The 17,225-nt window shown below is 44.6% G+C and overlaps 1 protein-coding gene across 1 annotated transcript in view; it reads right to left on the reverse strand.

Annotated features, from left to right (window-relative positions):
- Positions 1–3,338: 3,338 nt before the first annotated feature.
- The window catches only part of SBNO1 (strawberry notch homolog 1), a 50,409-nt gene continuing 36,522 nt past the window's right edge, over positions 3,339–17,225 (reverse strand). The window contains 7 exon segments of the mRNA XM_023763204.1: positions 3,339–9,479; positions 10,601–10,794; positions 12,083–12,159; positions 13,391–13,528; positions 16,348–16,440; positions 16,535–16,629; positions 16,926–17,077. Coding sequence (XP_023618972.1) covers positions 9,337–9,479; positions 10,601–10,794; positions 12,083–12,159; positions 13,391–13,528; positions 16,348–16,440; positions 16,535–16,629; positions 16,926–17,077 — 892 coding nt within the window. The 3' untranslated portion in view covers positions 3,339–9,336.

A 17,225-nucleotide genomic window follows, 5' to 3' on the forward strand; every position in this document is an offset into this window, starting at 1 on the left:
CAAGGTTATTTTGGCTATTCTGGGTCCCATGAATTTCCATATGAGTTTTAGAATCTGCTTGTCCATTTTAAAATTTTATTTATTTTTGGCCACACAAGAAAAGACAATTGGGATTTTGATAGGACTTGTATTATATGTGTGTATCAATTTAGGGAGTTACTGCTCTCCAATGCACGCACCCAGGATAGCTTTCCATTTATATAGGTTTTTGTTGTTGTTTTTGCTTAATCCTCACCCGAGGACATTTTTCTATTGATTTTTAGAAAGAGTGGAAAGGAGGGGGGGAGACAGAGAAATATCGATGTGAGTGAGACACACTGATTGGTTGCCTCCGGCATGTGCCCCGACTGGGGCAGGGATCCAGCCTGCAACTGAAGTATGTGGCCTTGAGTGGAATCGAACCTGGGACCCTTCAGTCCACAGGCTGATGCTGTATCCACTGAACCAAACTGGCTAGGGCTAGGTCTTATTTCTTTTTAAAAATATGTTATTTTTATTGATTTCAGAGAGGAAGGGAGAGAGAGAAGCAGAAACATCAATGATGAGGGAAAATTGTTGATCGGCTGCCTCCTGCATGCTCCACACAGCCGCCATACTGGGGTGGAGCCCGCAACCCAGGCATATACCCCGACCAGGAATTGAACCTTGACCTCCTGGTTCATAGGTTGACGCTCAACCACTGAGCCACGCTGGCCAGGCTAGGTCTTATTTAATTTCAACAATGCTTTCTAATTTGCAGTGTGCAAGTCTTGTACTTCTTTAATTTATTCCTAAGCATTTCATTATCTTTAATGCTATTGTAAATGAAATTATTTTAATTTTTTATTGATTTTTAGAGAGAGAGAGAAAGAGAGAGAGAGAGAAACATCAATTTGTTATTCCACTTGTTTTTGCATTCATTGGTTGATTCTTGTATGTGCCCTGACCAGGGATCAAACCCACAACCATCAAAAACGTAAAAATTAAGTACTGCAAACTCCTTTAGCATCCAGCCAACTCTGCCTAACCCTTGCTGGTAATTCTTCACAACAGAGATTTGGGAGCAATCGTGTGTCATGGGCGTCTCCTAACCCAACGGTGCACTTGCCACCCAGGGTGGGCAGCTTTCAGAGGACAAAGCCGGCTTCCCGAGAATTGGACTCTAAAAATAAGCATTTTTGCACATTTTTAAAGCCTCCTCTCTCTCCCTAAAGGCCTCCCCAGATGGCTTCTTTACATCCTGCTCTCAAATGACTAGCTGATAAATATTCATACGTATGGAAATTGCACATACTCCAAACCCCCAGCCAATTAACATTTGTACTTTCCACATCTCAGGGGTGGTGCCCCTTGTTCCCGGGCCCTGTCCTCTGCTACACACACACACACTCTGTGCAGGGACCCGTTCTTTGGCCTCCTTATGGCTAACTTGCCTAGGGCAGTGGTTCTCTACCAGGGGCGAGACTGCTCCTCAGGAGACAGTTGGCAATGCCTGGACACTAGGGGGGTGACAGCTCGGGGGGGGCGGTGTAGTGTGCCCTACTGGCATCTAGTGGGTACAGGCCAGGGGTGCTGATAAATGCCCTCCAATGGCTCCGGACGGACAGCCCCACCCTCCAAAGAATGGCCGGGCCCCAACGTCATCGTCGATAGTGCGGGGACCCAGGGGCACACGTGGTGAGGCTGACAGCAGACTTGAATACACAAAAAACAGGAACAGAACAACTCAGGATGTGCAGGGTCTACAGGAAGTCTGGTCTCTCATGTCTTATTCAAAGTGCTACTCAGCTTGTTCAAGTTACACATTTAAAAGCAAGTTTCCCTTCAGTCTTCAAGCTCGAGGTACAAATATTTTAGTCAAAATGCAAAACACTCCCTTTTCACTCGCTCTTCAATTAATGCTCAATTACCTTATGTATCTGACAAGATTAAATCCCCTAAACGTTAACAGCATTTACAAATGTGATTACATTCCCTTAAGTGTTACATGCAACAAATAGAAGGATTTGCTGGAGCGTTTCAAACCCCGCAGAGCGGACTCACAAACAAGCCAAACGCCCAACATTTCAGAAAACCCTCCCTCCCTCCATCCGCCTCCGTTCTCCAGGCAGAGGGCAGGGTGGGGAACATCTGGTCTCAGGCTGGGTAAGGCCCTCAAAACCATTTGGTCTGGCCCTGCCAGGGCATTTGTGGTGAGTTAATTAAATGTCTGACCAAATACAGCAGGGTACTTCTTAAGTGGGTAATTTTGTGTGCCCTGGGAATGTTATAAATATCCACATGGCCCTTGGCAGCAAAGAGGTTCCCCACCCCTGGTCTAGAGGGAGCAGTCACTCCTGGCCCTGAACACCTTGGGGACGGGCCCCGCCCTTACTGGCTCCCTGACCTCGGAGCCCATCACCTTGTCTGTAAAGTGACATATGGCAAAGGGATCTAGTCACTTCCTGGGCAGCTAACCCCTCTCCTTTTTGAGCTGTCTTCTCTCCCGTTTATCCCCAACTTCTCTTGTAAGGAGCTGACCGGACTTCTTAGCCAAAACTCATTTCTCCCCCAGTGAGCCCAGAGCTCAGCACTAGCATGAAATCGCCCCACTCGCTTCCTCAGGGCAGTCGGGTGCCCCCGACCTCCACCCGTGGGCCGCCCGCACAGCTCTCCCGTTTCCCACCTCGCTCCTAGGACCACTTGTTGACCGTCTGTGACACTGAAATTACTACCCATGAGGAGTCACCCCGGGGGACAGCATGTGGCCTGACACTAGACACACAGCAGTTGCTTATTAAACACTTGCCAAATAAATGAGTATTAAATTCAGGTACCAAGTGCATAGAAATGAGAAACTAAAAGCCCTGTTAGAGCTTATGAGCAGTGTAACTTCACCTGAAAACTAGGGGACTGAGGGCTGTGGAAATGAATCCAGAAAGCCGTCGACTGCGACAGGCGTACACCAAGTGCTCGCCACTCCCTGCGGCTTGTCTGCATTAGTTTCTGTTTTGTCGTCTCATGAGCAGAGCTTAAGTCTTAGGGCCACAGGCGGGTGGCTGGCTGTTCAGCAGGAGGAATGGGTTTTCAACAGAGAGCCTCATGTTCCACGTCCTCCGCCACCCGTGGCTGCCCTTGTTTTGTGGCCTCTTTCAGGGAAGATGCCAGGTGACCTGCCTCGGCAGTGGTGGGAGCAGGGCCTCGGCCAGGCCTAGTCCTAACCGCTCCACCGCGCCCTGGCCTCCATCTCACCCACGCCCTGAGACATCGCCTGCAATTCATTTTAGGGACACGGCCACGTAAAAGCCACTCTCCAGGTGAACGTGTTGGCACTGACACAGCCCAGAACCCAGACAAGGAAAACACGGAGCGAGAGGAAGTATATTAGCTGGTTTAATTTATTTAGGAATCTTACAAAGAAAGAAAACCAAAGGAAACAAAACAAAACAAAACAAGAAAACCCACAACAACTAGACACAGAATTTGTTACGCTTCATGGTTGATCGTTTTTCCTGGCGAGGTCAGCCTCGCTCAATGCCGCCCGATACATTTTATTGCATGAGACCCAGTTTGGAGAGTTACACGTCAGAGCGGTGGGAACAGTCGTTTCCGGACACCAGGTGGGTCCTGGTTACCACGAAGGCCGGGCAAAGCAGTGCAGTATCAGAACAGTGCGGACCTTCACATACAGACGGACATTCACACGGAGTAGCCGTATCAAAGGGGAGACTTAAAAAAAGAGAAGGAAAGAAAAACAATGCCAAGAGTTTACATCCACCTTCATTTTCAAATTGTCTTTGGACTCCATCGTGTTGTCTCAAGACGCACCATGTCGGGTTAGCGAAGGAGGAAGGTCTACACTTACGTATAAAAGTATCCTTTGCTCAGCGGAGGTAGAACCTGGTGGAAGTTTTATTGCAGAGATACCGTGGGCCTCTTCCCACCTCCCGGGGTTGATGGCAGATACAAGTGGTTATTGAAAAGTAACATCAGTAGTTTGCAAATTCAGTATAAACCATGGACAGGATGATTTTTGTGTCTGATGATGAGACGTCAACGTGCTACGTAGAAAACAAGCTCTCTGCCCCCCAAGGTGGAGTCAGAAAGAAGGTCAAGCTTCTTTACCCTCTTCAGTGCCACAATGCTGCCGCAGCAAGAAAGGCCCGGGGTGACCTGCAGGCCTTGGCTTCCCCAGGCTGGCCCCTTGGGGGACTACACTAAGGGACAGCCTCAGCCTGCCTGCGCCCTGCCACGTCGCTGCCCAGGACATGGCTGCTGCTGCAAAGCTCGGTTCAACCACTCGGCCCCGGAGGACAGCTGGCGAGTGGCTGAAGGGCATTCATGTCGGAGCATATCCCACAGGCCCTGCTCCAGGACACACTAAGTCTCCCAAATGCAGAGAACTTTGACATTTTCAACAAGTCTACCAAGTTCAACAGTAATGAATGAAACGTGTTCACGAATGAAAGGCCCATGAAATGCTCATAAAAACCCACTGCTTGCCTCCCGGGCGACGGACCCTGACACGTGGGTTCACAAGTCACCCCGGCCTCCCTGCTGCCAACACTAACCATTAAGGAAGCCTTGATCCAGCTCAGCCCCCAGGTGTGTGGTCATTTAGCCAGGAGCAATTCACCAGCACAATGAGGGTGACAGGACTGCAGGAGACCCTACAGCCAGCCCTTCCTCAGTTAACTGCCTGGCTCCTGGAAGCCTCCACGGCAGTTTCGTTGCTCTCTGTGGGAGGAGGACACCGTTCCTTAATGTGCCCTGTCCAATGCCACCTGTCACCACAGACATGGGCTGCACTGGGCTTGTCTCCCTGTCTGCTGCCAATCTCTCTATCAGGAGAGAGCAGACGCACGTTACCTGTGCTCACTGCAAGTACATCTCTGATGATCCCTGTCGGTTAGTAAACAGGCCCAGATTCTTGGAGAAACACGGGACATTTGCAGCAGCAGCAGCAGGACACACCTCAGTGTGCAGGTCTACAGGCTCTTCCCCCGCCCCCGCGGGAGGGCGCAGGCCTGAAAAAGCGCAAGGCTGCAAATGGCTGGGTTTGCTGCGGAGCTATGTGTGATTCGAATGCACTGAAGAAGTTAGAGGAGCTTAAAGGAAGTCTCGGGAAGAATTTTTCTTTTAATGTGAAAAGATCAGGCTCACTATAGCTTCCAAAGAGCAACATAAATGAGCATAACTAGTCATATAATGACAGTATCAGAAATTGCACTCAAGTTCACCCCTCCCCCAATACAATGCATTGCACACAGTAAAAATTTGTAATAAAAATGCAAAACACAATCGCATATTGGAAAATATTAACACAAAATACACACTGGAATTCATAGCAAAGATGCAAAACTGAATTCTAAAATATGTGAATGAATTCAACTAAGAAGTTTTCATACTTTTCTACATTAAAAAAAAAATTTATACAATGCCCGCATAGGAAGTCAAGAAAAGAATAAATAGGATTGAAGGTAAAAGGGGAAAACCAGTTGGTAAGGGTCTCAATTTACAAGAAATATTTACATTCAGAATTCGAAAGAGCTCAGCATTTCTATATACACACTTATGTACACATATATAAGTACAACATGAAATGAGAAGGTGGGTCTCGATTTCACCTTGAGGACTCGGGAAAGCATGACTAGCTAGCGTGAGTGGCAGGTGTCTAGATGTGCTTCCTCCACCTCCATGCCCTTCCAAGACACTGCTTTTGTATTAGACACTGGCAGCCAATGCGGAATTTCTGCAATGGATTTTGCTCACAGCTGCGGCTAGGTAGGCATGGACTGTGAGCTGCAGACTTCGAGTAGCCAAGTGTGCAGTGTGTGTGCACGGGTGTGGTGTTAGCGGGGAGACCCCCGACACAGGGAGCGGAGTCAACAAGTGCCCATCATCCCAGTGGCTACCACTGTTAACCTCGAGGCCTGAACTGACCAAACATGTGGTAACGGTCCCAGCCTAACAGCGACTCTCAGGCAGCACCGTTCTTAGAAACTATTGAATATCCCTCAGGTCCATTTTAAAAACCAGAGTGTTCAGACAGGGACCTTCCTCTTAATCTCATATCAAGAAAAGGCCCCGACAGGAAAATACGTGGCCTCTGCTCCTACTTTTATCACCTGGGATGCATCCATCATTTCTGTTCTATCGCTTTTCCCCCTCTAGCTCAGCGGGAGGGAAAGGGCTCCCGTTACACAACTGTAAAAGCTGAGCGGGTACCCTCTCCTGTCAAGCCTGCCACAAGTTGTCTAATAGCATCACAGCGATTAGCGAATGAATGCCCAGGGGCTCCAGCCAGGAAACTCTCTAAAAGAGGCTGTTTCCCTGGAGTTTGGTAATCTAGACCTTTCACTTTTACGGATGAGGCAAAATAAAACGAAAAGGTACATTGTTGCAACTCAAAAAGGTTTTTGAAGTGCTAAGTAATGGGACTGCAATAAATATATATACATACACGCACTACTGCATTGCTTTGGGTGCAGGATCTTGCTAACATATACGGGTGTAAAGATACTGACGAGGGAATCTGCAATTTAGCAGCAAAAAGGGAAAACTGCTTAGGATATTTACTTTTTGATCAAGTTGTGTTTAAAGTACTTGGATAATACCTTTAGGAATTCACACCATTGACATCTATCTGGATAACCCACCAGACTGAAGTTAGACCTTGTAGTACGGAGGGTGCTAACTTAAGGGAACACGAATTCCCCCGAGGTCCTGTCTGAGCAGCTCTGGACACTGTAAACTCTGAATACACTCCCGTGGTTGAAAGGCCAATCTTTGTGCTCAGAGTCGTATTGCTAAAAGGGAGAAAAGGCATTGCGGAGGCCACGTGGACTCACAGAGATCCACGGGCTGTGGGTGCAGACGGGGCATTCAGATCCTGACATACACGGGCCTGCTTCAGACTCGATGTTCTGGCGGAGGAGGACTTGAATGCTGGGTTTTCCCATAGTTGGCCAACCTGAACTTGCTGACGTGGCTAAGGGCACAGTGTAAAGGTCATATGCGTGCCTCCAGGAAGGGGGATGGGCAGCAGGCTCTGGCACGCCACCCCATGCAGGGGGTACGAACGGCACCTCAAGCCCCTTCCACTTACGCTGAGTACTGCCTTTTTGAGGTCTACTCTATTTGAATTTTCAGAGGCCTTACTTCTGGACCTTGTTATAAAAAGCAAAACGAAGCTGTTCTACCGAGAACAGAACATCTGACTGCCCCTTTGCATCAGGTAGCTATTCCAAGAGCAAACATTACATCATGAACCATGAGGCCACTATTGCAGCTAAAGAACCCTCATCCTGACGCTGCCTGGGAAGCACGGTGACCTGCTCGGTACCCATACACAGAACAGGGAACCTGGACTACAGCCCGTGTCTCTCTTCCTCCCCGACCCAGCCGTTCGGTCGTACTGGAGGGGCCGGGTTGTTAGGCTTCCTGTCCCAGCTGTTTCACCTTAGCATGGGGGCTAGTTTAAAACAGACACCTGGGAAGGCTGCTGCAGGTGAAGCAATTCTGCTCCGGGCTGGGGTTGATCTAGTAGCCCTAACAGGGGATTGGCCAACATTCGTGTGGATCACTGCCTGAGATACAGGGACTAGACTGAAGATAAAAGTTGCATCCACTGGGCAAAATATGCCGAAGAACAGAAATTACTCTCCATTTGTCTCTTAGGCATCAGGAAAAAATGGATCCAAAGAAAGCAAACCTGTGGTAAAGGTGACACAACTGAACTGACAACCACTCAGGCACGAAGAAACACAAGAGGACAAAAGCCCAGCTTGCCACCACCATCACTACCTCACCTGGCTCTGAGGCATCTAAAAGGTTACAAAGGAAAACAACTCAGCCGGACAGGCATTCACAGGTACTGGCATCTCACCCCTCAACACCTTCTCATTCTCAAACCCGAGACACGCTGAGCAGCGCCCGAGTTCTGCAGAACCCCGGTCAGACTACCTCTGGAGATGGTGGGGCCTAAACAAGAGTCCACTGCTGGTTAGAATAACAACTTTTTATTTGACATCTACAAGATGGTGGTATCTTGCAGCTTTTGACCAGGTTTATACAATCTCAGTTTTTCAATAGTGCAACCTGTGCAAGCAAAGAAAAAGGGAAAAAAAGGAACAAAAAGACTAATTGTCCCCTCACTTGTTTTTATAAAACATCTATTATAGGCGAAACAAAACTTACCCATATTATAGATAAGTGTCTATTCACATTTGTACATTATCATTTTTAACAGCTTGAGATAAACTCTACAATGTCTTACAAACACATTAAACAATATTCAAGTTACTAGGTAACAATAATAACAAGAAATAAACATACAGCAGAAGCCTCAAGTGTTTCCTCATTGTCTACTTTACAGCTCAAGTATGGTTTCCTTTTTTATGAGCGACCAACATACTAAGATAATAAAGTAAGAAAAGATGATTTGCAAAATGGAAGCCGAGTTGTCCTTCTTTCTAAAACTATCTTAAGTTAAGGAAAATGGAATTTTGAGAAAAAGCAGGCTTGTAGCCGTTTTTGCAGCACTCATTAGGAATACTATTAATACATTAAAATTAACTTTTAAGAGTTTTATCACACACACAAAAAAATGTTTGTACTTATCACCTTAACAAGAAACCTGGGACAGGGAGAATGGGGGTGGGGAGAGGAGTCACGGGGTTAGAAGCAATACGCAGGTATAAACGTTATAAAAATGCAGTGACCAATGCTATACACCTACAAATGTTTCTCTCCGTCACGACATCTGTTAATCTTGTTTACGCATGCTTTCAAAGACATGCACTGTCAGAACAGAAACTAGAAAAGAACCTGAATGTGTGATGTGCAACCTTTCGTTTCATGCTTTAATAGACCTAGTGTTTAATAAGTTGGAAAAAGAAACCAATATATATTTTCTATATTTATAGACCCAAAACACATGCATCCGGGGAGAACTCCCACAGCAATGGCACGGATGACCTGCGTTAACCCTGAGCACTGTGGAACATTAAGTAAAGCCAGTTGGGAAGTTCCAAGCATTTTTAAACCAATTGTGGTTCGTAGCCTTTAACAAACTCACAAACAAACAAACAAACAGACGGACACACGCACGCGCACACACCCCTCTGCTCCCCCAAAGTAGGAGCATATGGGAAGTACCATGGGCAAAGCAAAAGGAAAGACATATGTACCACCATCGGCACTGTTGATTTTCAGTTTTGCTATCTATTCCAGGTTTGTCCTTATTCCCCAAAAAAATTAACTAGAGAGAGCACAACTGAAAAAAATTATAATTCTTTGGAAACTGTCCCTGATTTTTATGCAAATGATATGCTTCAACAGCATTTCAGATACATCCATGTTGAAACCTGTCTGTTCTTATGCGTTGCTCAAGCTGGCAATGCTCTGGGGGTGGCGCTGCTGCCAGAGCTGTTTCTGTTGGACCGCAAGCTGTTGAGACTGGTCTGAAGTTGACAGGAGATTTACAAGAGGAGCCACACAATTTGCAGGGATGATCAGACCTGCCATTAGAAACAAGAATGTTTAAAGGTTGCATTGAGGAGCAACCACACAGTATTTTACACTGCACAGCAAATTCCAAATGAGGCATAATATTAAGTATAACAAACAAGACTACACACCAAACCTAAACAAATACCTATCAACCAAATGGCTCTTTCAGAAGAAACCTGATTCCTCAGCAGTGTTACCCACAAATACCTGGGCACACACACGTGTCTTCATGTCACACTGTCTTGGGTGGAAGAACAGACAGTGAAGTACAGAACCTTCCTATCTATTATCTTTCGCAGCTCCCCAAACACCGCCTTCTTTGGCAGGTACTAATGTAACAAAAAGACTACAGAGTTGTGGTCACAAACTCAATGCTGACTGAAGCAGGCAGATGCTTGCAGACTGGACAGCAGATGCCCTGGGTAAGGAAACTCTAGATTTCTCCCTGGTGGAAACAGGAGGGCTCAATATTCCAGAGAAGCTGCTGTGTGTTTTCAAAAGATGAAAATCCAGGCTTTTGGATTTTCCATGTTGACAACTAATTCAAATAAATGAAAACTTGCAACCAAAAATACTTTGTGAAAAAAATGTTCACGGATTGCCTTTGGCCACAGGCTACCAATCTGCAGAGGAGAGGAAGGTTCCTGCAAATAACACAGAGACCAAGCAGTGGGAAAGGGAAAGAACTGGGGGAATCCCCGGAGAGCCCGGGACAGAGCAAGTGGTGGCAACAGCTACCCAGACCTGCAGGACCCCACCCACCCTCTGGGCAGTGGCTCTGAGTGCTATCACCTCAACCTGGATGATAGACGCGACAGGGTGGACTTCAGACAACCCTGGGGCAGGAGGCTGAAAGCAGGCTTCCTGCTGGGAGCCAGCACAGACGGCCATTGAGGAAGAGGAGGAAGGAGGGCAAGAGCAGCATAAAATAAAAGACCATCCCAGAACTTTAACCAGAATCAGCAATGTCCATTCAAAGGTGTAAGTTCTGTTCAACTCTTTAGGAAGATATAAAGCAAGTTCTACCCCACTACAGGAAGAGACGGTAAGATTCTAAGGCGTAAGAAGCAAAATAAGAAAAAAATGAGATCTTTTCCCCAGAGCTCAAACAAAACATAAAAAAACTCACCTACAATCCGCTGTCCATCCTCTGTTCTCAGCCGAACTATCTGCATTTTCACGTTTGTGCCACTGACAGATGCTAGAACACCCTCAACTTTTGTCCAGACGCTCAGTACTGAGCCACATAATACATAATAAGTGCGGCAACGAAGACCTATTTCACAAACTAATCCCAAGCTTGCTTTTTTACAATTGCCACGCCTAGGAGAGAAGGGGATGGGGGATATTTATCAACACACATTCAAACAAAACGCTTGCAAGGTCTACCCAAATTTCAAGTGGAAAATAATTTGCCTTTACTGGCAGTTCCTTAGAGTATAGTCCTTTCAACATACTGAATTGTCTTTCCAATGTGAGCTACCACTACTGATTTTTAAAATTAGTTATTTCTGGGACCTAACTTCCTATACAATGGCTGATTTACTGGGTTTATATCCACTTAAGCATTTGTCATTTTCTAGCCATTAGTTTACTTTGGATATTACTATATTAATGCAAGGTTATAAAATAATCCTGCCAATTATTTCTATAGTACTTTGGGTAAGTGCAAAAGGTCTCAGCAAACAAAATAAAAGCATATAAATTTATTTTAAAAGCTATGAAAAAAAGACATACCAAAATTACTTTCACAATTCATCAATAAAAATATCTTTCCAGTATTAATTCAAGATGAATATACAGTAGTAGGGCACTTTGCTTGCTAAAACTCAAAGCAAATGTTTTAGGATTTTTGTAGGCTAATCTTTAATATATTTTATCTTAAAGAGTTTTCCTAAGTTAATTTCTAACACCACTAATTTACTCTCAAAACAAAAACACCGTTGCCCGGTTGGTGTGGCTCAGTGGTTGAGCATCAACCTATGAACCAGGAAGTCACAGTTCAATTCCCGGTCAGGGCACATGCCCAGGTTGCGGGCTTGATCCCCTGTAGGGGGCGTGCAGGAGGCAGCCAATGATTCTCATCACTGATGTTTCGCTCTCTCCCTTCCTCTCTGAAATCAATAAAAATATATTTATTTTAAAAAATAACACTGCCCTGGCCAGTTTGGCTCAGTGGATAGAGCGTCGGCCTAAGGTCTTAAGGGTCCCAGGTTCGGTTCCGGCCAAGGGCATGTACCTTGGTTGCAGGCACATACCCAGTTGGGAGTGTGCAGGAGGCAGCTGATCGATGTTTCTCTCTCATTGATGTTTCTAACTATCTCTCTCCCTTCCTCTCTGTAAAAAAATCAATAAAATGTATTAAAAAAAAAAAAGAATTAACCAGGGGATGGTCAATCACGGAAAAAGGAGACATATGTAATACTTTAAACAATTAAAAAAAGAAAAAAAAGAATCAACCATACACATCCTACAAGCATTGCTGACTGAGAGAGCCACATCAAACAGCAAATAATGTGCTCATATACTTATAGAGAGCACTAAAATAAAGGCATGTTTAATTAAATCTTGATGACACTAAAAAATGTCGTGAGAAACATAAAATACTGACCAATAAGCATGAGTACAAGTGTCTGCAGATGAATTATATTGATCTAACCAGTGAACCAGGGCATCATCCGAGACGACCTGTTGAAAGACAAAATCTCTGTTGGAAAGAATTGCTTTACACAAAATGGTTGCCTAATCTGATCTGTAAAGCTAACTTATACAGAATACCTGGCCCTTGCTACAGGCTGCATCTAAGGGACATATATCAACTTCTGCCATGAGGACCTTCCTATGCAACACAGTTTTCAAATAGCTTAGTTATAATTATAACTAGGGGCCCGATGCACAAAGTTCATGCAAGGGGCTCAGCCCTCGCAGCCCCGGCTTCATCCGAAGGTCGTTCAGCTGTCCAATCTAATTAGCATATTATGCTTTTATTATTATAGATTGTTTCCAAGTGACAATGGCCAAGAGAATAAAAGTTTAAGGTAACACTAATAATCCTATTCTATATAATAAAAGGCTAATATGCAAATAGATCAAACAGAGGAACAACTGGATGGAACAACCAGTCGCTACCAGAGGGCATGCACAGAACATGGCGGGCATCAGCCATGGTGTGATGGTGGAGCAGGTGAGCAGGGGCACCAGTCCAAGGTGGGCACCGGTCACTGTCATCGGGGTAAGCCTCTGGTGGTTACTGAAAATTCTTTGCTCCCATGTGCCACGGTCCCACCCAGTGCTCGCTCCTGCTGCCGGCACCAGCCCTGCTCGCACCCATTGCCAGTGCCCAGTGCCGGTCCCGATCGCCCCTGAGGGCTTCTCCACCTCCCCCTGCTCCTGAGGGGTGATCAGGGCAGCAGCTGCCACTCGCACCCACTAATGGCGATAGCCCCAATCGCTCTGTGCTGTCAGCGGGTGCAAGCGGGGCCAGTGGCATCTGCGTGTGGGAGTGGCTATGGCGGGAGGGGCACAGAGGATGGGCCAAGACCCGCCCCTGTGCCTACCTCAGCCTCGCAGCCCACAGTTCAAGTTGCACAAATTTGTGCACTGGGTCCCTAGTAATAGTAATGTTAGGAAAAACATAGTCATTCACTGTTTTTCTAGAAATCATTGCAAAATATAAACAGCAGCTCCTAATGAAGCCAGAGTTGGTGGGAAGGAACTTCAGTCTTGCACATCTTCCCTTTATTTAAAAACTTCTAGTTTCACTGAAAGCTTTTTTTCTAACAACACAAGCTATTTTAAATAATCACCTTACTGGTTTCTTAATAGCAGGTAACATTAAAAACTGGGTATAACCATACTTTCAATCTTATTACAAAACAAATTATTTATAAATAGCATAGTGTACAAATGAAAAAAATACCTTCTTATATTTCTTCTTTAGATCAGCATAAATTTCTAATTTGAGCTGTTTCCCAGTATTTGGTCTATAGACTAAGAAAAGCTTCTTTTTTGGGTTTACTTCTTTAACTAAGATGGCAGTCTTCTTGTTGTTCCTTATCTATTAAAAAAGTGGGAAAACACAAAGATTGGTGACTGCTCACTCTAAGACACACTGGTGTTTGGTGCCATCACAACAGCAAGTGGAATCCCTTGACCACAGCAAAGCAAACACAGAAGCATGAACACAAAGTGGAGAAGGAGGACACGCTGCGGGACAGTTTTACACGGTCTCTCCAAAAAGAGGGCTCTGGGACCCGAATTCTGAGGAGGCTGAAGACTTTCTTTAGAAAATGGGTTTGAATAAGTGTTAAAAGCATAAATGTCCAGTGGAGACACTTAGCAAGTTCTAGTCCATGTACCTGACTCAGAGCCCAAACAGTCTAGAGACAAGTGAGGCAGGAGTCAAGGGAGTGGGCACGAAGGGTCTTCACAGGAAGATTCTGTTACCTCTGCTGTATGGCTAAAATTTTTCATAATCGAATGCTGTAAAAAATGTCACTCTCCTTCAAGTTACAATAAAATATAACCTCAAAGATAATGATTTTGGTCACCCACAGGCCTCTGAGTTCATCTCATCCTTAGGTGCCACCTACCCCTAACGGCTGCCCCAGGGGGAAAGATATCAGCTGTGATGGGAGATCCAATGCTGAATAAGAACCACATAACTATGTATATAGAAGTGGAAGAAAAGAATGCATCTGACAAACGATGGAACTTACATACATTTTTTTAAGTCAGACTTATGAGAGAAATCCTAGGAAGAAGAAGTTACCAGCAGTCGCCAACCTTTCGGACCTCACAGACCACCAGTGGTCCGCAGACCACCGGTTGGCGACCGCTGCTTTCAAGAGTGATTAACGATGACTAAGCAATAATCTCTGAAGGAAAATTGAAAGAAAAAGAACAGTTTCAAAGTGAAGACATTTCCCCAGCTGCTGTTGCTGAGCAGCTACGTTTTTATGTTAAGGTCATTCTTACACTGATAAAAAGACAACATTTTGCTTTTCATGGATATTAAAGATCCTTTGTCTTTTACTGGCTCAAATGATTTGAAACATTGTTTATATAATTCTGCAAAGTTAATAAAACAATGGTTAAAGTGAAAATTACATTTTCAATCTTTTTACCAGTTAAGGTAAAACACTTGATAAACTTATGAAAGTACAATGTTTCAAGCAAATAACAGTGTGATCTGACTTGGTAGAGTCAAATAAGTTCACTGTGTTATAGCCCAGTGTTTTAAATTCTGGCAATAATTTAAAATGAAAAACAATAAATACCCTTTGTGGACCAAGCAAAATCCATCTAAGGGAGAAATATGGATAAAATCTGGTGAACTGTATCGATATCCTGGTTGTGATATTATACTATAGTTTTGAAAACTGTTCCCATTAGGGAAACTGGTGTACAAGAAATTTCTCTGTATTCTTTCTTATAACCTCATGTGAATTTATAATGATCTAAGTAAGGTTTTCAAATAAGCAAGCAAAGAAACAAGGAACCAGATCCAGTTTGAGAGGTTTTGCTCTTGGATCAGGGACCAGTAAACCAGGCCTGTGGACCAAGTCTGGCCTGCAGCTCCCAAGTTTAACAGTAGCAGGAGGGGAGGGAGGGAGGAGGAAAAGCACAAAGCAGAGACCATATATGGCCTACAAAACCTGCAATATTTACTACCTGCCCCTTTACAAAAGGCAAGCAGGACTCCTGCTTTAAACAGCGTCTGTGTCTGGGCATCACAGACACTCCACTGCACACAGTTACATCTTGAACCAGGCCGTCACTGACAGTCAGTCACTCCATAAACATCTATGTATTTGAAAGGCTAAGCAACCAACCAATAAGTATGACACACACTGACCACCAGGGGGCAGACACTCAACACAGGAGCTGCCAAAGAACCCCACCCATGCATGAATTCGTGCACTGGCCTCTAGTATTTTATTTTATTTTATTTTTTTGGGGGGGGGGGGGGGGGCTCTAGTGTTTTAATAAAGCTGTTGGGGGAAAAAAAAGGAAAGAAAGATAGATAATTCAAGAGAAGGTAAGTATTAGAAACAGGCAAAATCTGCCCTGGCCTAGGGTAGCGCAGTTGGTTAGTGTCATTGGGAGTTCGATCCCTACTCAGGGCATATACAAGAATCAACCAATGAATGCATAAACAAGTGGAACAGCAAGTCGATGTCTCTCTCACTCTCAAAATCAATAAAATAAAATAAATTTAAAAATTTATAAATTTATTAATAACATCTTTTCAATATAGTAAATAAAGCTGTACACGAATGGAAAAACCCACAATTACAGTGATAAATTATCAAACCACAGAATGCTAAATATAATTGGAAAATATGCTCAAAGCCAAGATGAGAATCACAATGCTGGCAATGATAACACATATCTGGATAGTTCGCATCTAAAGGAAACGAGTCTTGCCCTGCCAGCGTGGCTCAGTGTTTGAGCATCAATCCATGAACCAGGAAGTTTGATTCCTGGTTGGGGCACATGCCCAGTTTGCGGGCTCGATCCCCAGTGTGGGGTGTGCAGGAGGCAATCAATGATTCTCATCACTGATGTTTCAATCTCTCTCACCTTTCCTTTCTTTTTTTTTTTTTTAAATATATTTTATTGATTTTTCACAGAGAAGAAAGGAGAGGGATAGAGAGTTAGAAACATTGATGAGAGAGAAACATCAACCAGCTGCCTCCTGCACACCTCCTACTGGGGATGTGCCCGCAACCAAGGTACATGCCCTTGGCCGGAATCGAACCTGGGACCTTTCAGTCCGCAGGCCGATGCTCTATCCACTGAGCCAAACCGGTTAGGGCTCACCTTTCCTTTCTGAAATCAAAATAAACAAACAAACAAACAAACAAGTCTTACCTGCAGTGACAAGTAAAAGCCATCATCTGGTCCTGTCAGCTCAGCCCAAATCTTGGTAGCTTCCTCCCAAGACATCCCTCTCTCTACACTAATCTATAAGAGAAACAGTAAGTTAAATTCAATTCACTTCTGTGAGTGCCTATCACAGAAGGACAGCACACAAGTGTCACATGACTGCTACACTTACTGTGTATAACTCTACATGACCAGAGGTTGAATATCCCGGAGTCAGAAACTTCTTAACATCACTTTTCCTCACTTTCTCATCTCCAGAACCAAGATCTTAAATAAGAAAAAAAGCAGCATATAAATGTAAAAAGAACATTTTATCAGGAATACACATGTTTAAAAATTTTCCCACTGCTCTGGCTGGTATGGCTTAGTTGGTTGGGCACGGTCCTATGCACCAAAAGGTTGCCGATTTGGTTCCCAGTCAGGACACACACATGCTTGGGTTTGGGCTCGATCCCCAGTAGGGGATGTGCAGGAGGCAGCCAACGATGTTCTTCTCTCCCTCTCCTTCTCCTTCCCCCTTACCCTCTCGAAATATCAATTTTTTAAAAAAATTCCCCACTTACCTAAGATTCCCATATCATATCTTCCATTTTTTTTGGCATTTTGAACAACTGCAGTGAGTGTGTCTGCAAAATACTGAAATAACGCATTCTGTTGGTGCACCTCCATGCCCAAAATTCTATTCAGGAATTTTCCGATGTTGTTATAATCTGCAATGACAAGATTATAGGAAACAATTTAAATTTTGTTCATCTAAGCTTAGTTCAAAGTCTCGCTTTCTCCTCTGGAGTTTTCGTCACACCTCCTGCACTGTTCCCAAAACAGCTATAATCAGACAATTTCTACCTCGAGCAACTAGCATG

Source organism: Myotis lucifugus, unplaced genomic scaffold (assembly GCF_000147115.1).
Source record: "Myotis lucifugus unplaced genomic scaffold, Myoluc2.0 scaffold_276, whole genome shotgun sequence".
NCBI classification, from domain to species: Eukaryota; Metazoa; Chordata; class Mammalia; order Chiroptera; family Vespertilionidae; genus Myotis; species Myotis lucifugus.